This window comes from Caretta caretta, chromosome 5 (genome assembly GCF_965140235.1).
Source record: "Caretta caretta isolate rCarCar2 chromosome 5, rCarCar1.hap1, whole genome shotgun sequence".
Classification (NCBI taxonomy): Eukaryota; Metazoa; Chordata; order Testudines; family Cheloniidae; genus Caretta; species Caretta caretta.
In genome coordinates, this window is record NC_134210.1 from 16,715,757 (window position 1) to 16,735,695 (window position 19,939).

Here is a 19,939-nt window from a genome sequence, read left to right on the forward strand (position 1 = left end):
ATAAACAGGCCACTAGAACTAAATCAATAGAGCAGCTATCAGTTCTGAACTGCTAATTGTCATTAAGATTCTGCTGTTTTTTAAACAATACACAGAACACTGACTTTTACTGCAAACCCAAATCACCTCAGAAGGGCCTCATCAAACCAAAGAAGAGATTTCCCCATGTCAGTGCTATCATCAGCATCTTCACAGGATGACAGTAGTTTATTAGCAACATTATAGAAGACCTTATAAACCATTTTACTTTAGTTCAGAAGCCTAAACTTGATTGCTATTTGGGATTTCAACTCCAAATCAACAAAACCCAATTAGAGATATAAGCACCAAATGCCACTTTTAAAGGAAAAATGTTAGTCTCCTAGAAAGTCAATGACGACATTATCTCACAGCCAGGTCTTTTACATGTGACAAAGCTGATGCTATTTATGGATTAGGCTATTGTCCTCTACTAACAGGGAATTGGCGATTATTGTTCCTTTTTGTTCTGATCATGCTGTCAAATCATGCTGTCAGGCTCTGATAAGTGCACTTCTTACAATAGTCAAAATGTTTAAGGAAAAATAAATTGCTTTTTTAGTTGGACTTGTCACCCCTGGTGTATGGAATAAATGACCCAACAGGTCTTTCACTGTTCTAGGGACTTGATTCTGACTGTCCTTACTTCCACAAATTAGATGTTATCACACAAACAATCCCACTGAGTCCAAGGAATGCACAAAAATTCACAGGATCAGCCCTTATAGTTCATGATTCCTCCTGGATCCATTTAGCATTGGCAGACAAAAAAAGAAGGCCTCTCAAAATTATGGTCCAACGTGCCTCCATAACCTTGAAACAATGTAGCAATACTGCACAGAATTAATCTGCACAACTGATACTTGAAAATCCACTGCTCAAGAGCCTGCAAGATGTTCAGAGGCATGCACAAGCAAGACAACTGGAACAGATTCCTTGAAAGAACTAGTTCCACTCCAGTGACTCCTGAGCTACCATGCTGATAATGATCAAAGCAAAAAATCTTAAAAATCCAATAGTTTAAAGTGTCAGCACCTTTATACCCTTCCAGCAAACACTATTTGTAGGCCAGCTACATACAGCTTTTCACGTGCCCATGTCCAGCAATATTTATAGCTTTCAATAAGAATATTCCCCAGGTTCTTACCCACTGAAATATTGTTTCTAAAGCACCATGAACATCACAGCACAGGGACAGGATTCTCTGCCTGAAAGCAAGTAATCGATATTCATTACACACAATCAGCACCTTTCCTCATTTGAAAAAAGAAACAAGTTTATGTTCCCCTGTTAAAGAGAACAGAAATACCTATCGCCCTGAGAGGTGCACAGTACAAACTACATTCAGATGCATCACAGCTCATCTCACCATCAGGCCCTTTGAAAGCACCTGGTCAGGAGCAGGAATTATTGGCACATCCCTTCAGACATGGAAGAGGATGTGTCTGAAATCTTTCCTTCGGGACTCCGAGTTCTCCGAGGCAAAGACTGTAGCTTCATACATGTTTGTACAACACGAAGCTCAGTGGGGCCCCAATCCCAACTGGAGACTTTGGGCACTACCCACACTGCAAATATTAACAAGCATTTCCTATTTAAAATGGGAAGCAATTTGATACAAGCAGTATAAAACATCCAGAAGAAATAAAGATCTATACTGTCGACAGTTATGTCTCTTTATCAGCAATATCCCTCCTAGAACGCCAGACACTTCATTACACTGGTCCTTTCACCCATCAAGCTTGTCCCACTGATTAAACATGAGCTGGAAAAAGTCCTAGTTATTTTCCCTGTATCCCTTTTGCTGCAGTATGCTCAGCCATGACAATTAGCTGACAAACATGCACGCTGATGTTGTTCCTACGCTAAGATACACTACTTTTTTTCAAAAGTAAAGAATTGTATAAAAACATGCACATTACAGATAAGCACATATCTCAGCTATAGTTTATAGTCAGGATAGAAACACTGACCATTAACACAGTTTAACAAACCTAACTAGGTGGAAAATGTTATTGACCTTCACCCAGCGAACATTAGTTCACTTCTCTCCTCTCCTATCAGGCACAGGATAATGAAGTTTATTTACAGCCAGATTCTGTCACCGATACTAATGCTGAATAGCACCTGACCCCTCCAGTAGACTCACTGAAATCAACAGGACTAAGGTGTAAAGACTAAATCAAAGAATGAAGTGCAAAGTGGCATAATCTGGCCCTTAACTATTCCAGCATTTATTACATCTTATTTAGTTAGCTACTCCCCACAGTAGTTATAATAGTTGGAGCAGCAGACATTATTTCCCCATCAGGTTATTGCATGTGAGGGAATAATGCTCCAAAAGATTAAACAATTAATTTTTTATGTACCAATTTTCTTTTTGCACAATGGGTCAATAGTATACAGAGTGATCAGCAATAAGCTTTCTGTATCACCAGGTGCTTTTATCCAACTGTAAAGTGTATGTCAGACATCTGTCAGCACCTAGGCAAGGTAACCTCAACACCACATACAAGAATATCACTTAGTTATTTTCTTTTCATTGCAATGTAAGAATTAGAGGCGAGTTTTGATAATACTGCTAGTGAACTGTTCTTGCATATGCCCTAAGTATCAGAAAACAAAATTCTTATTAGAAATATTTATGTTACCTGTAATAGATCATTATAAGGATAGATTTTAGGAACAGCAGAAACCAGAAAATAATAATTTATTGCTCATATTTTTAAACAATTACAGTAACTTTAGTGTATGTTGGATGTCAAATTTTCAGAATTTCTATTTTTTTAAAAATAGTTGCAATCTCCAGCAGTTCAGACCATGTATTTATCCACTAATCAAAAAAAAAAATCTAGTGTATGAATCTCTGTTCATCCAACAAAAACCATATTTGGCTAAACAAATCAGATAAAGGCTTTCACAGGTGATCACTCAGACTAAGACTACAGTACAATGCATCAAACCCAGGTCTAACGTTACCTGGACAGGAATTCAACCCAGTACAGAAAGCCCATGAAAGACCTTCTATATCACATCATCCCCCAACTTATTCCTTTAGGCTGAGATATATGCCAGAGTGCAAGGCTAGCAAAAGGCTTATGCACCACTTATCTTAATCAGAAGGTTCCAGTAATTCTTGTACCGACCTTGTGCTCAGCCATAGTGAGTATGTTGGTATAACAAGCAACTGGTAGACTATGGAATCACAATACTTGGCTTAAAACAACTTTGCTAATCTTGCAGTTCAAATGATTTAGTTAAAAAATGTAAACGGATGGCTCTCCTAAAGAAAGATAAAGAGTACTTGTGGCACCTTAGAGACTAACCAATTTATTTGAGCATGAGCTTTCGTGAGCTACAGCTCACTTCATCGGATGCATGCCGTGGAAACTGCAGCAGACTTTATTTATACACAGAGAATATGAAAAAATACCTCCTCCCACCCCACCGTCCTGCTGGTAATAGCTTATCTAAAGTGATCATCAGGTGGGCCATTTCCAGCACAAATCCAGGTTTTCTCACCCTCCACCTCCCCACACAAATTCACTCTCCTGCTGGTGATAGCCAGATGATAGCAAAGATGTTTGGTACAGGGTGAAGAGCTTTAGATAGCTGAAACGGGAAGGAGGAGAACGAAAAACAAAACCAAACAACTCTCAGATAACACCATATTTACAGTTTTCCAGTCTTTCCCTACAAAAGTCTCCCCTAGACCAATATGTTAAACCAAGAGTGTTAAAATGGGAACGTATGTTCCTCTCTAAATGTTTCCCATTGCTAGTATTCTAATATTGGCAGGTCTGCTTCAAGAACATAAAAGAGGTCTCCAGAGGGGCAAACTTGATTTTATGGGGTAATTTATCATCATCCACATGGGGAAAATTTGCATAGGGGACAAGAAACTCCATTAGAGCCCAGTCACAAAGTTTCCAGACAATCATCCCATCTTGGACATCCATCAAAGATCAGGATCATCCCTATAGAAGCCCAAGGCCCCATACATTTTCCTGATCCCCAGACATATTTCAGTACCTGTAACACTCCCAGCTGGCTGCAACCCTCATCCCCATTCCCTTCTGGGATAGAAGAATGAGTGGGGAAAGTTTACATAGTGGAGGAACAAAACAAGATCATGCTGATTGAGTCAGCATGACTTTCCTTGGTAATACCTGGGTGGTTCTGGGAAAGGACAGCATGGTCCATGGAACTACCATCTCCCTAGTCCTGTTCCTCCTGACTCGCAGAGTCCAACCGCTGTAGCACATCCATAGAGGTAGAGGAACTTCATAGGGATTAGGAAGGGACAAGGCCACAGAGCCAGCACTCTCCTGTCTCCCCTGCTTGCAGAAGTGAAAGTATCCAGTCAGATGGGTGGGGGATAAGCCCACTCAAACACCATCTCTGAGGATGTAAACAGGAGAATATTCACCTTTCCTTGAACATCGAGCATATAAACATTAAGTAAACCAAAAACCCAAACAGCAATGTCTGCAAAGACACCCCCCCACACACACACTATGTGCACCCACTTACAATGTTGGTTGCCACACAGAGAGTTTATATAGGATAGAATACATGTCAATAATGTGACTCGCTGTGAAACAGAGAAGACAACCCCACTCCAAACTGATTTATTTTAAAAAAAACAGGATGTGTTAAATTTCTCTCTTTTAATAGACTACCCACCATATATTATGGGATTAAAACAGCAGCATTTTGTGGATTTTAATAATTTTACTTTACGTTGCTTTGCCTAGTTTTACCATTTCTGGAATGTACAAGTTTGTTTTATTTTGTTTTTGCTTAGAGGTTGTTAATGAAACCTGCTGAATATACAAGCCATAATTTTTATGTTACTACTTATGCTGATATACATCAAAGCTAAAAAGCATTTTGCTCGTGTCTGGTCTCATGAGAAACATCTTATTTCTGAGACTATCCCAAGGAGGACATACAACATTAATTCACTCCAGCAGACAGCACAGACAATATAAGGCAAGAGACTCAATCTAAACTAGACATCATCACTAAGCTGTCCCCACTTCAGTTCATCTTATATTGACAAGGCTTCTTTTTTAAAAAAGAAGTTTGATTTTTTAAGAAACCCTATGTAGGTGCCTGATGCAATAAAAACAAAGTAGGAATCATGAGCCTCTGTCCCCTCCCAATCTGTGCTACAGGAAAGGAGGGTATCAGTTTAAAAGAAAAAAATAAAATAATAATAATAATAGGAGGATTGTCAAAAGTTGCTGAGTTGGTTCCCCCCCCCAAAAAAATGCTGACTAAATCTCTTTCTGGTGATTACAGGTTTCAGAGGGGTAGCCGTGTTAGTCTGTATCAGAAAAAAAAAAAACAACAAGGAGTCCTGGTGGCACCTTAGAGACTGAAATTTATTTGGGCATAAGCTTTCCTGGGCTAAAACCCACCCACGAAAGCTTATGCCCAAATAAATTTGCTAGTCTGTCATGCGCCACAAGTACTCCTTGTTTTTTCTGGTGGTTGTTTCAGTGAGACTCTGTCCTTCCCCAGTGCAAACAGTAGCTAGCCTGCTGCAAGTTTCCCAGGTAGACTCAATGAGTCGCACACACCCCACCTGAATGGTAAGGAACAAGCACCCTCAGTGCCAGGCAAGGGACCATCCACATTTCCTACATGATCCAACAACCTGAGGAGAGGGCCACGGCCCAGCCTGCTTCACCAAGCCAGCACAGAAGACGGTACAGGGGCATTTTGCTTTAGAGCCAGCAAAGCAAATAGCCAGAATATTAAACCTAAAGGCTGTCACCCACACATACCGCTTGCCACTGTTTGGAAAGTGTCACCTGTCCCTAACCTTTCATGTGACAACTGCAGCAATAACTCCGACATTCCCCTTCCTCCTGACACCTGTTCCGGGCTGTTCCCCCGCCTACGGCGCAGCCCAGCCTTTGCATAGTTACCTGATCCTGCCAAGTTCAGCGGCAACAGACCAGGCTTTTCCTTCTAAGCTTATCCAGCCCGCTTCCCACCTCCCCGCATTCATTAAATCAGGTCTCTGGCGCCATAAATGTACACAACCACTTTCCAGGGAAACGTGACCGATTCATGATCCCTTGGCTTTTATACCGATGAATTCTCCCCGAGCCCGCACACCCAGTGACTTTCAGCAGCGCCTTTCAGAGGTAATAAACGGCCACCCATACACACAGGGTCGCCACGAAACGGCTTGGAGGGGCCGCCAGAGCAGGGGAAGGGGCTGCGGGGAGCGGGGTGAGCCGTGCAGTGCCCTGGGAGATGGCCCTGGAGAGATGCAGGGGCGAGGGGGGCAATACACCGGGCGAGTAGGGGAGGGAACGGCACGGCGGGTATTGTAGGGGCGACGGGGACGGCACCGCTAACGGCGGAGAGGGACTGCCCTGCAGCTGGCGTGGATGAAGGAGCTGGCCCCGCAGGGGCACCGGGCCTCAGGGAGCAGGCAGCCGGGCCAGGCGAGCCGCACCCCGGCGGCGGCGGGAGGCCGAGAGGGCCGGTGCGGGCGCCCAGCTCCCAGCGGCGGAGAGAGGCAGCCAGGTGCAGGGCTCCAGGTGAAACCCTGCGGCCGCCGCCGCCCTCTCGTCTCACGGCAACAGAACTTCCGAGCGGCTTTAAAACACGCCCCGGCCAGGCTGGAGCGGGGCGCCCCCGGAACCCAGCAGGAGCCCGGCTCGGGTGCCCGGGAAGGGCAGAAAGCTAAGGCAGCCGGTAACAAGGCGCCGGGTCCCGAACCCCCCGCTCCAAGGGGCTGCGGCCGGCAGCCAGCCCGGGAGCCTCCCCAAAGCGCGCACGGCTGGCGAGCAGGGGGTTCCCCCGGGGTAGGGGTGGGGTGTTCTTGTCTCTGATGCAAAGGCCCCGGCCCCGCTCACCTTGGTGTAGAGCTGGGAGACCGACATGTCCTGGCCGGGAGCCCAGCGGGGCGCAGCCCGGGATGGAGAGCGCGGTAAGCCGGGGGGGTTCAGCCCCGGAGCATCCAGCCCCGCCGCGAGGCTGCTAGCGCCGAGGGTCCCGGCTCACACGGGGCCGGGCGACATGGCTGCAGGGAGCGTCCGCAAATCTCCGCTCCGGGGCTTCTCCCGCTGCGCAGCCCGGACGCGACCTTCGCACCCTCCGCCGCCGCGGCTGAAGTTATTTATCAATCGGAGGAGGAGGCGGGTGGACGCGGCAGGTCCAGCTCCGCCTCGCGCGCCGCTCCCAGCGCAGGTATGGGGAGGTGCGGGGCCGCCCGCTGGCCTGGCTCGGCAAGCTGCGAAGCGGGGCGAGCAGCGCGCCCAGCCCGGCTGCGCTTCTGCTCCCAGGTGCCGCGGGTGGGACCAGCGGCGTCCACGGCTCCCGGGCGCGCTCTCCCTGCACAGGGCAGGCACCTAGGTAAGGGCCGCCCCCTGCTGGCCAGAGCGCAGCCCCCTCCTTCCTCCCGAGAGGGCAGGGCGCCGCAGCCGCGCAGGCCCTGCGGCGTGTGGCCGTCCCGTCCCGCCCCCAAAGAGGGAGCCACGAGTGGGGGAAGCGGCTTGAAATAATGGGGGGCGGTTCAGTTCTTCGCCCCGTGAAAAGTTTTCCTGCAATAACCCCGTTTCACGTGTTGAGGTCACGTTTGGATCGCTGAGGATTGTCCCTGCCCATAGGTGCTGGAGCAAGGGGTGCTGCTGCACTTCCTTGGCTTGAAGGGGTTTCCAGCACATACAGGGTTTACAGCTGGGTTCAATGGCTCTCTGCACCCCCGGCCCCTAGCAGAGACTGTTCCACCCAAACGGCACGCTGCTCAGCCTGTCCTGTGAAGTTCTCCCCCTCACCCGGGACCTGTTTGGGGAAATTGTTTTTATTTGTTTGTTGGGGGTCCAGTAAACGTTATTGGGGAGGGTTGTTTTGTTGTGGGTTTTTTGTTTTGCTTTGTTGTTGTTTTTTCTTTGGCTTTGTTGTGTTTGCTTCTTTGCTCACCCTCCCCCCCTCATGGAACACCATGGTAAATAGCTGGAAATGAACCAATGATGTGCCTGGTCTAGCAAATCTTGCTAAAGCTGAGCTAAACAGTCCCTGCCTAGAGTGGCTTTTACCACTGCTTCCTAAGCATAGTTCAGTACACAAAAAGCCTGATCCTGCTCTCTCTTAAATTGGTGTAAACAAACCAGGGTTAACGCCACTAAAATGAGTGATGTTACAATAGCATAAAACTATTGTGAGAGATGAATCAGGGCCTGCCCTTTAGAAAGTACCAGATTACATCAAATGGCATGTTATTAAAAAAAAAATCCTGTGTGGGAAGGATGATACCTGTGAGATGCCCCCTAAATGATCTTTATACCCCACAGCCCACACAAATTACTCAGCTGAATGTTGCTGATGTGTCAGTTTTTTATACTAATGAACAAGGTAGTAATGTAGTAACCAGCCATCTATATATATCACAGCCTTTATCATGGTAAATTTATATCTAAAATGAGCAGGGTTCCTCTGCTGGGTCTAATAAGGTGCATTTGGGGGGATCTAGTATCTTTAACCAGAATGCTCTCTCTTTCATTTTCTCCTTCCATCTCATTTGGAATTTTGCGTATTTTCCCCTGATCACCAACCATTCTACAAGCAGTATAGGCCCACTGAAAACTGCCTCTTGGCTGCTGGATTCTATATTGAGCCAGGACTTTTAAGGAAGATTACTTTCTTAAAATTACTAGTAAGTGATAAGTCTTTGCCTTTAAATCTCCGTATCTGAAGATATCCTCTCACAGGTCTCAGTCTTGGGTCTCATGCTCCCAGCACCAGCCATGGTTGAATTCCCCTAACTCTGCTTCCCTGGGTTAAAAGTCCTGTGTGTCAGTGGAGTTCTGCCCTTTCTCAGACTGGGAGCATGAGATCAGAGACTGAGAACCCTGTGATGGCAGTCTCTTTAAAGAAACTGTCAAGGTTCCTCCCCCACTCTGAACGCTAGGGTACAGATGTGGGGACCTGCATGAAAACCTCCTAAGCTTATCTTTACCAGCTTAGGTCAAAACTTCCCCAAGGTACAAAATATCCCACCCTTTGTCCTTGGATTGGCTGCTACCACCAAACAAATACTGGTTATTGGGGAAGAGCTGTTTGGAAAAGTCTTTCCCCCCAAAATACTTCCCAAAACCTTGCACCCCACTTCCTGGACAAGGTTTGGTAAAAAGCCTCACCAATTTGCCTAGGTGACTACAGACCCAGACCCTTGGATCTTAAGAACAATGAACAATCCTCCCAACACTTGCACCCCCCCGTTTCCTGGGAAATGTTGGATAAAAAGCCTCACCAATTTGCATAGGTGACCACAGACCCAAACCCTTGGGCCTGAGAACAATGAAAAAGCATTCAGTTTTCTTACAAGAAGACTTTTAATAGAAATAGGAGTAAATAGAAGTAAAGAAATCCCCTCTGTAAAATCAGGATGGTAGATACCTTACAGGGTAATTAGATTCAAAACATAGAGAATCCCTCTAGGCAAAACCTTAAGTTACAAAAAAGATACACAGACAGAAATAGTTATTCTATTCAGCACAATTCTTTTCTCAGCCATTTAAAGAAATCATAATCTAACACGTACCTAGCTAGATTACTTACTAAAAGTTCTAAGACTCCATTCTTGGTCTGTCCCCCACAAAAGCAGCATATAGACAGACAGAAACCCTTTGTTTCTCTCCCTCCTCCCAGCTTTTGAAAGTATCTTGTCTCCTCATTGGTCATTTTGGTCAGGTGCCAGCGAGGTTACCTTTAGCTTCTTAACCCTTTACAGGTGAGAGGAGTTTTCCTCTGGCCAGGAGGGATTTTAAAGGGGTTTACCCTTCCCTTTATATTTATGACAGAAACATTGTAATTCCTCCAGTATGGCACTGGAATAGTTCAGCAGGAACAGCGTGGGGCTTCTGCCCACTCTGGTGTTGCTGTGCAGTGGTGGCACGGCTCCAGGGTTGATCTCTCAAGTGGTTCAAGGATGGGCCTGTTCCTGACTCACGATGGGAGGTGAGACTAAAACCGGGCCTTCCTTGTTTTGGAAGGCGAATGTCAACAGCAGTCCTGGGTGTCAGCCTTCAGCTGGGAAGTACAATATGTTTTATGGCCCCATATGGGAGTGGCCTGAACTGATTCCACATGCTTTCATCAGAAGAGCTAAAGTTTTGGTAGCCGCACACAAATCTGGGCTCGTCGGACAACTGATTCCAACTCATCCTCTTCGGAAACAAAACTAAACTCCCTAGCTTGAGGATTGTAATATGCAAGGTGCCACATTCATCCCTGGTCTAAGCAAGTGCTACCAGTGGCTCCAATGGAGTTATGCCCACTTACTTTAAGATCACGTGTAGCCCAAAGAGCTGCTAGGTATGTCACCATTTTGTCCTGCTGATAATCAGAGTGCAGCAGTAGCATCCAGAGTTAAAGTTTACTTCCTCTATTAATCCGAAAGGGAATGGTAGGTACTGTAAAATAGGGGAGAGGTGCTCGATGACAATGGAAAGATCTTCCAACTGCCTCCCTGATAAGAGGCCTGTGTGGCATTTCCTTATGGAGGGAGCATGGTTTAGTGGTTAAAGCAGCAGATTAGGAGGGAGAAGATTGGGGTTTCCATCCCAGCTCTGCTATTGACTCGCTATGGGACCTTAATAATGATGTACCTAGCTCTCTTCTAGCACTTCTCATCAGCAGATCTCAAAGTAGTTTACAAAAGAAGTCAGTATCATTGCTATCATTTTACAAGATAGGGGAAACTGAGGCACAGATAGGGGAAGTGATTGCCCAAGGTCATCCAGCAGGTCAGTGTCGGGGCCAAGCAGAGAACCCACCTCTCCTAAGTCCCAGTCCAGAGCTCTATGGACGAGGCCACAGACAAGTGACTTAGTCTTTCTGTGCCTCAGTTTCCCCACCTGTAAAATACAGACACCTTTGTAAAGTGCTTGGAGACCCTCAGATGAGAGGCACTAGTTAAATGAAACTATTAGAATGTACTATTATTTGCTCAGGAAAGGAGCATAGACTACTGGCTGAACAACAATACCGGGAGTCAAGAGTTTGTGGTGCTGCTCCCAGCTCTTCCACTGACTCAATGGGTGACCTGGGGCAAGCCACTGAGCTTTTCCATACTTCAGTTCCCTCCACTGTAGAATGAGGATAATAAGAGGCATCCTGCAGAAGTGTTGTAAGGCTTAATTAATGGGTGGAAAATGCTTTGAGATCCTGGGAAGGAAGATGCTACGGAAGTGTAAAGTATTATTAATTTTCATTGCAAAGACTTTGCATACGGGGGCAAAGAATGTGCTTCTTAGGGCTTGTGCTCTGCCACAGTTGTTCACTCCTTCACTAACTTACAGGGAATTTTCTTTAAATCACTGTAGATGATGTTTGCTGCATTGCCTCAGTATATTGTGCCTTTATTTAATATAATATTGACATTATCTCACCACAGCAAACATTCACGTTTACTGTCTTCTCCCTTAACTCCTCATCCCTTGAGGCAATGTAAATTCCTTTCTTTTCCTTAGCAGCAACACATCATCCTGTTCTTTAATCCTGCCCTTCGTACAATTGCTGCATCTGAGTAGTACACAGAGAGCCTTCACAGCATATCCTAATGTTTCTGCAAGGCTGGCAGCTGGGAAAAGTTGTGAGCACAATCACGCTGCTGTGAATAAAGTCATGCAGGGGCTTCCCATCTCAAATAGGTTCTATCTGGAGCTTTTGTATGCCCTCTTCTGGGCTGTCTCAGTGTCTGCAGCTCTCTCTATTTGGTCATTTTGAAAGGGATGTGTCTGTGGATGGCACTCTCTGTCCTTCAGCCTTTTGTATTATCCTGCAGGCCCCAGCTGCAAGGAGAAATGGCCACATACAGAGGCAAAACATGTTTTGAGAACTATGAATTTACATTCCAAAGAAGGGATCACAACACCACACCTCTGGCTCACAAGGTAGGAGTTTAATACTGAAGGGACCAAATCCAACCACCCAGTGTTCCTGGGGGCGACGACAGCAGTAGCGATGGTCCTTTATGATAACCTGAGCAGAGAGCTGCGTGTCAGCGTGGCTGAGTTCTAGACTTATCTGTGCCACTCAAGGCACATCTACGTTACTGTTTTTTTAACCACTCTGCTAATGTGGCTGCAGCAGTGCAAACCCCTACTGTAAATAAGCAGCAGGAGTGTAGGTAGACTGGAATTGCACCAACATGGCTTACTCCACTCTGGGAATTAAACTGGGCAATATATTTGACTCATGCCCTGTATTTATTTTATTTTTTTATGGTAATGCATTTTGCAATTCCCATGGAAATCCAGACTAAATCCCGTCATCCTATTTGAAACTCTGCCTTAGATGAATTTGAGTACATTGCAGGTGTACTACCAAATGCCCTCTATGTAAACTCCACTTACTCTTGCTCCTTCATTAAATCAAATATGGAAAAGAAATATGAAATACGAGCATATTTAAGAACAAGAATTCAGATGAAGAGTGGGCAGAAAATGTCCCAGATGCAAAGCACAGCTATTCACAGGAAATATATATTAGTGCAATACATCATTTTAAATTGAGTTTATTATTCTTTAAAACTTTAAGAAAAAAAAATCAGAAATTTGTCATAAAGTGCTGACTTGCAGGAAATTGTCTTTTGCATCTGATGCAGGAAGATAAAAATTTCTTTCCACTCTGGAATCAAACCTTTACGCTCGTTGTGAGGATGTCTGATGTGAAGGTAGAGCTTTTCACCAAATGTGAAATAGTTATGGGTGAGGACAAACTCACAAAGTTCAGCCACCAGGTTTGCCGTGACATTATTAGGGATACTGTTCCTGATGGCTTGTAGTCAAGACATCAAGAATTATAACATTCAAAAACCAGTTGGAGAACACTTCAATCTCTCTGGTCACTCGATTACAGACCTAAAAGTCGCAATTCTTCAACAAAATAACTTCAAAAACAGACTCCAACGAGAGACTGCTGAATTGGAATTAATTTGCAAACTGGATACCATTAAATTACGCTTGAATAAAGACTGGGAGTGGATGTGTCATTACACAAAGTAAAACTATTTCCCCATGTTTATTTCCGCCCCCCCACCCCCGCTGTTCCTCACACTTTCTTGTCAACTGCTGGAAATAGCCCACCTTGATTATCACTACAAAAGAGTTCCCCACCACCACCACCCCTGGTAACAGCTCACCTTACCTGATCACTCTCATTACAGTGTGTATGGTAACACCCATTGTTTCATGTTCTCTCTGTATATAAAATCTCCCTACTGTATTTTCCACTGCATGCATCCGATGAAGTGAGCTATAGCTCAGGAAAGCTTATGCTCAAATAAATTTGTTAGTCTCTAAGGTGCCACAAGTACTCCTGTTCTTTTTATGGAGTCCAGAGCCATCTGTATTGGGTCCTTATGTCTCTGCACATGCTCTCAATTAGAATCATAGAATATCAGGGTTGGAAGGGACCTCAGGAGATCATCTAGTCTAACCCCCTGCTCAAAGCAGGGCCAATAACCAATTTTTTCCCCAGATCCCTAAATGGCCCCCTCAAGGATTGAACTCACAACCCTGGGTTTAACAGGCTAATGCTCAAACCACTGAGCTATCCAATTGCTGTCAGCTTTCTTTTTCAGGGGCTCCCAACTGGTGGCTACCCTGGTACTTCCTCACAGGCTTGCCATAATATGGTAGGGAGACCCAAGTAAACCATTCTATCATTACCGTTAACTGATAAAAGGCCACCGGAGGGTTGGGGGGGAAGGGTTAGGTTGTGCATGCCCCTGAAAAGCTCTCCCAGCAGCCAAGCCTCTTCTCATCTGCCCAACTCTGCAACGTGATCCCAGAAGGAAGGAAAGAAACCAACCCAAAGAGGTATCAATCCCCTGTTAATATAGTCCCCTGCTGTTTCTCATTCTGAAAATTCTGGTGTTCTACAGGGAGAGCCCCAACAGATGTCAATTGTTACTGCCTTGTGTGGGGATACTGATGAGGGACCTGACACCAGTGGCACACCTTTTAGCTGCTCTAGATCAAGTTTAACCGGTTCCTACAAAGCATGTTTTGAGTGTGTTTCATTTCAAATAGCATCCTTTGGACCAGAATTTCCTGTCATGCTGGAATACTTGCCGACATGGTCAATTGCCACTCAGCAGTACAAACAAAATGCTGAGAATAGCAATAGCAGCAGGAGCTCCGCGAGGGTCATCAGCCACTGACAGAATCATTGATCTGACCACCAATCTGAAATCTGATTCATGATGCAGGTTTTTTTTTTTATGGTGGGAAGGTTAAACAAAGATGCTCTTTTCTGTAAATAAAACTAATTTTGTTCAACAGTATTGGCATATTTAGATGGAACTTTTGTATGTTCAGTTTTGCTAACCAATACACTTCTTTCATGTTTCTTTCAATTCAAATGCAGCCGTTGACTCGCATTATCAAATGATTTCCTGTAACATATGTTTTGGCTTTACCTCATGGGCATTAAGACTAGAATTACGGCTCTCTGCTGCCTTCTCTAAAGTATCTATTTCTAATCTGCCATTGAAGTCAATGGAAGTTTTTTTTCCTCCTTTACTGTAATGGGAGCAGAAAAGCTGGGTTTTCTGTTTTTCCTTTAGTTGTACAAATATTTGGAACTGCTCCCTCCAGCTCCTACCAGTCCTGTGTACATATTGTGGGTGCTTTCAGGATGATACCACTGAGCATGTTTAGAACATGAGTCGTGAGCAAGCCTTGAACCACATTCTACTGCATTCACGTGTCCAGTTCGCTGCAGGAACAGGGAAGATCAAAGGAACTAGAAAGGACTAAGAAGTGGAAATCAGTAGGACTAAGGAATTGAAATTCTTTAATATTGACATGAAACCTCACTCACTGCATTGTTCAGCTGGACAGAATTTTTAAGAGGCATTTAAATGATGCTATTACAGCAGTCAGCTTGAGCCTCTGCATTCAGATGTTCAGCTGACTCTGGTGGAGCTTACCCAGCCCGACTGGAATCACTTTAAGTATGCGATGCAGTGAAGGCACCAGACCCTCTTGTACTAGTCACATGATGCATGCCTTCTCCCAGAAGATTTTGGTTACACTGAGCTCCTTCCAGTTACCCAGGGGGACGTCAGGCTTTCTGCAGCTGAATCCACTACAGTCTGATCCTGTAGTCCTTGGGTAAAATTCATGGGTTTTGCCTGCAAGATTAGGACCTAATAGATCTCTGGGAGTTTTGACCCTCACCTTAGATTCATTTTAAATACTTGATTAATCTTGCTTCTGCTTCTGAACCTAACATTTGCACCGAGACAGTGAACACGGGGTTTCTATGTATCCAAGTACTTCGATGGCCCCCCATCACTGTAGCATCTCACAATCTTTAAAGTAGCTTTCGTCACAGCACCTCTGTGAGGTAGGGAAGTTCTGTTATCCCCATTTGCCACAATTGGGGAATTGAGGTTCAGAGAGACTTGACTAACTTGCTCAGGGTCCCATGTGCAGTCTGCAGCAGAGCAGGGAATTGATCACCAATCTCTCAAATCCCAGGCTAACAGCCTAGCCACTGAATTATCCTTCCTCTCTCGCTGGTTGCAGGATTCTCAAGTTTATGAATAATCCCTACCCCAGTTACACATGGGAAGCATATTCTTATTGTACGTATCTACTGAAGTCAGAGCACTGACCAAAACCCAGTGTATACTTTTGAGTTAGTATTATGGGAGACTAAGCTTGGTGTATTGTTCTCTCTTCTGTCTGTAGGTTCACACAAAGTTTTGTGTGTGGAAATAGGGCAGGGTAAAATTGAAGAGATAAGTACCCAGTGCTGTAAACTGCCCCAGCAGGACTAAAATTGCAAAGCCAGATTCTGCTCTCATTTATACTGGTATAAACCTGGAGTCACTCCACTAAGGTCAATGAAGTTATTTTAGATTCACACACCTAACTGAGATAAGAAACTGTCCTTTTCCAAGAGTCCATACCGTATCCCTGATAGATAGATACAGATTGTTGGTTCAGTGCCCACTGTAATCTGAGAACACAAAACACATATAGAAGCATTTTATTCTTAACACATTTAAGGCTAGATTGTGTTTATACAGTCGTGGAGTTGTGCTGCCCCAGAAACACCCTGGAATGCTGCAATGGAAAGGATGCAAACGCTGAAAGGGAATAATTGAGTTCAAACTAAAATTTGTTTTCATTTAGCTTTGACAATAGTTTTATGAAAACATTTCTGATCAGGGTTTGTTTGGTTTTTTTAAACAAAAATCTCCATTTTAGTGCTGAAAAAGTTCTCTCTTTCTATTCGTATACACACACACATATAATTGTAGTAGTGTGGCTGGAACAATGACAACCCCTTGGAGTGACCTTCCAGGCACCGCAACCTGACCATAGGTCTCCTGGGGGTGGCAGGGGAGGGAGGGGGAAAGGACTATCTCTGGAGTCCACTAAGGCAGGCTCTGGTCCACCAGCTAGTTGTCCCATCAGTCTTATCCATGTCTGAGGGTGGGGATATGGGGAGGGAGGGGGCTCAACCCCAAAATGTACAGTAAAAAAAGCAAATGTAACTCAATATTGGGCCAGGCCCCCGGCTTCCAGTGCACCCCTACCCTTTCCTTCCAGCTTGGTTCCCAAACAGCTGTTCCTCCCCAGTGGCTGCTCTGGCTAGCAGGACTATCTTTGCAAGTCTGCAAGCAAAGCTCGCTTCAGGCAGAGCTCCATCCTCCTTCCTGCGCAGTCAGCCCTGAACTGAACCAGGTTCTCTCCTTTTATTCCCCCTCCAGGCTCGGCATTGGCCGCAGGTAGAGCGGAGTGGGGCTAGTTGGGCTCATAGGCTCTCCTTAACCCCTTGTCTGCTGATCTAGGGCCTCTCTGCCCCATCATGCTATTATTATTTTTACTGATTTTTAGTTTCTCATCATTGTGAACAGTGACTAAAATATTAATTAATAACTGAGCTAATTAATTCTTGGCAGCTGGTTTGTCCTGCTCTCATTGTAGCTCATTTTATGACTCGATGTATGTTAGGGTATGTCTATACTGTGGAGACTATATCAGCCTACTCCTGTACTGTAGATACAGCCTACGTGGACGGAAGGAGTTTTTCAATCAGTGTAGGGCCACCTCCCTGAGCAACAGTAGCCATGTGGATGGAAGCATCAACATAGTTGCATCTACCAGGGGTCAGCCTAGCTACAGCCATCAGCCACCCAAGAACAACCCCACCCAATCTTTTGGGTCTGGACTGGGGTGGCTAGCCCAAGACACTGTAACATTCACATTGATTAGCATGTTCAGTACCAGGTTTACAATGGTGCCCATGGCACTGGGCCCACACTCAGAAGGTTCCCCACCCCACCGTACTCTGCCCTTGAGGCCCTGATCACATCTCACTCCTCTGCCCCCTACCCTCTATGTGAGTGGCAGGTGGGGCCTCAGGGGCAGAGAGGAGTGAGCAGGACCTCAGGGGCAGAGTGCAGGGGCAGGGCCACAGTCTGGGTGCCAGGGCCCACAAAAAGTTAATTCAGCCCTGAGCATGCTAGCTTGAGCAGAGCTAGCATGTGTCTATCAACCTGGGCTGCGAGACATGTCCCCAGCTGCAGTGTAGACATATCCTTAGAAGTCTGCTATCCATGATGAGAATAGATTCATAGATACTAAGGTCAGAAGGGACCATTATGATCATCTAGTCTGACCTCCTGCACAACGCAGGCCACAGAATCTCACCCACCCACTCCTGCGAAAAACCTCACCTATGTCTGAGCTATTGAAGTCCTCAAATCGTGTTTTAAAGATTTCAAGGAGCAGAGAATCCTCCAGCAAGTGACCCGTGCCCCAGTGTGTGGTGATACATTCTATCAGCTCTTCTCTAGTGGTCCAGGGGTTTCTGCACAAGCTAAGCACTTATATTAAAAACAAGATAGAGAAAATTTCCAGCCCTTTTGGTTAAAAAAATTCTAAATGCAACCCAATACTGCAGAAACAACATCGCTCCCCACATGAATGGAAGTCTCTGGACACAGCAGAACTGCTATGACTTCTCTACATGGAGGAGTGGAAGGGTAGACTGCAAACGGTAACTTTGTATGGACAAAGGACTTAAGTGGCCACCATATAGCTCCACAGGCCTTACCTTCACCAGTAGGGAATGCACAAGAGACCCAACTGCTCCTACAGCTCATTAACAATGGTAGCAGTCATGGCTACAAAGCTATTCCAAACCGTCCTTCTTGGTTGCCACTTTTGGTTGGACGTATTCCTGGAGATTTCATCACATGACATAATCTTTATAATTAAAGATTAATCTTTCATTCCTTGAGACTGCAGGTCAATCCTGGAGGATTGGCAACCATATTGTCGTGGTAGACTTCTCTCTCAGCCCTTGTCCTCAGGCTGTGTGTGAAGGGAGGAAGGCAGCACTTCATTCCAAACCAGGTGCTACCTGTACCAGTCATCTCAATGGGGTTTTAGCTGTGAAGATTGTAATACTTAACTAGTTCACTGTGCCACATGTTTTAGTAGAAACATCCAGAAACTCGTGGACTGTGGATGGATCTAGAGCAGAGCGCTGCTACTTTCTTACCCGTCCCGCAATCTCACCACTGGTTAGGAGCCCAACTTTTCATTCACCCCCTTCTGGCCAAATAGGTCTTCATTCTCTGTTTTCAGCCTTTTGGGGGGCTGAGAAGGGTGTGTGTGGGCAAAGCGTATAAAGTGAATCTTTCCTGCCCAAGTTTTGCTCTTCACATTGATTTCATCCATCATCAGCCATGAGTGACTCAAAGAGCTCATTGGGTCTGTATTTGAATGGGTTCATATTGGCCTACAACAGGAAACTGAATAACTTGAGGCTTTTCTGTTGGCTGATTACTCCCTCCCTTCCTGGACTTCTCCAGACCATTTGAGAGTTGGAGGATGGATTGTCCAGTATCCTGTTTTATGACTTGAGGAAATGTGCTTCTCTGTTTAGGATAAAGTATCTAACAGGTTTGGCCTCCTGTTTTATCCATTCACGAACTGGAGAGCTGCCTTGTATATGGGAGCTGTGATAGAACATACCCCTGTATTCACATCCTACACGCTACTGTAATAATCATTGTAAAAAGTATGCCTTGTTTCATTTGAAAACTCATAATTTGCTGATTGGTACCATCCTGATAAAATATGTGTGGCAACATTGTATGTAAAATTATAAGATTCCACTGTATGGCAGTGCTACCATATGTTCCAAACAGTCTCAAACCAAGGAATGTGTGCTTTGCTTAATTTGCATCAAGCAGGAAGGGAACCAAAGGAAGCTCAAACAGGTGAAGAAAAAGCAGCAGGGAACATCCTTCCCTAGAGACTTTTTGTCTCCTGGTACCCAGCTGGAAATGTTTTTCAAAATGGGGACTGAAATTATAAAATGGAGGGACAAACACCTCAAGGCCCTCCCACCCCATCCCCCTGTCCATTGATTCACTGCACCTGAAGGGATAAAATAAGTAGCTGTTGGACTAGGGAAGGGGTCCCACTCTAAGAAGTTCAGTCAGTACGATTGCTGAGAGCATGTGGTGAGAAAACCTTGCTTTGAGTTTAACACAGTTTAAGTTAGACAGTGGTTGCATTTTATCTTTAGTTTTCTTGTAACCATTTCTGACTTTTATGCCTTAGTACGTGTGCTCACTTAAAATCTCTATGTAGTTAATAAACTTGTTTTATCTAATCCAGTGTGTTTAAATTGAAGTGCTTGGGAAACTCCATTTGGGGTGGCAAGATGTGTGCATGTTATTTCTATTATAAAAACAACAGACTTTTATATAAACGTGTATGGTCCAGGAGAGGGCTGGGACATACATTTCTGGGGGGAAAAATCTAAGATTGGGAGTGTGTTGGGGTCACCCTGCAGTATTAGCAAGGCTGGTGAGAGCCCGAGTGTAACCAGGCTGGCAGGTTGCAGTTACACA

General features: G+C 45.1%; 1 protein-coding gene across 2 annotated transcripts in view; it reads right to left on the bottom strand.

Moving 5' to 3' along the window:
• The window catches only part of MYO5B (myosin VB), a 367,788-nt gene extending 360,425 nt beyond the window's left edge, over positions 1–7,363 (bottom strand). Inside the window, exon 1 of one of the 2 annotated variants that reach the window (XM_048851019.2) lies at positions 6,900–7,363. In XM_048851019.2, coding sequence (XP_048706976.2) covers positions 6,900–6,926 — 27 coding nt within the window. In that variant the 5' untranslated portion in view covers positions 6,927–7,363. The remainder of the gene's footprint in view (positions 1–6,899) is intronic. The other variant, XM_048851021.2, reaches the window with a different exon arrangement.
• Positions 7,364–19,939: the final 12,576 nt, after the last annotated feature.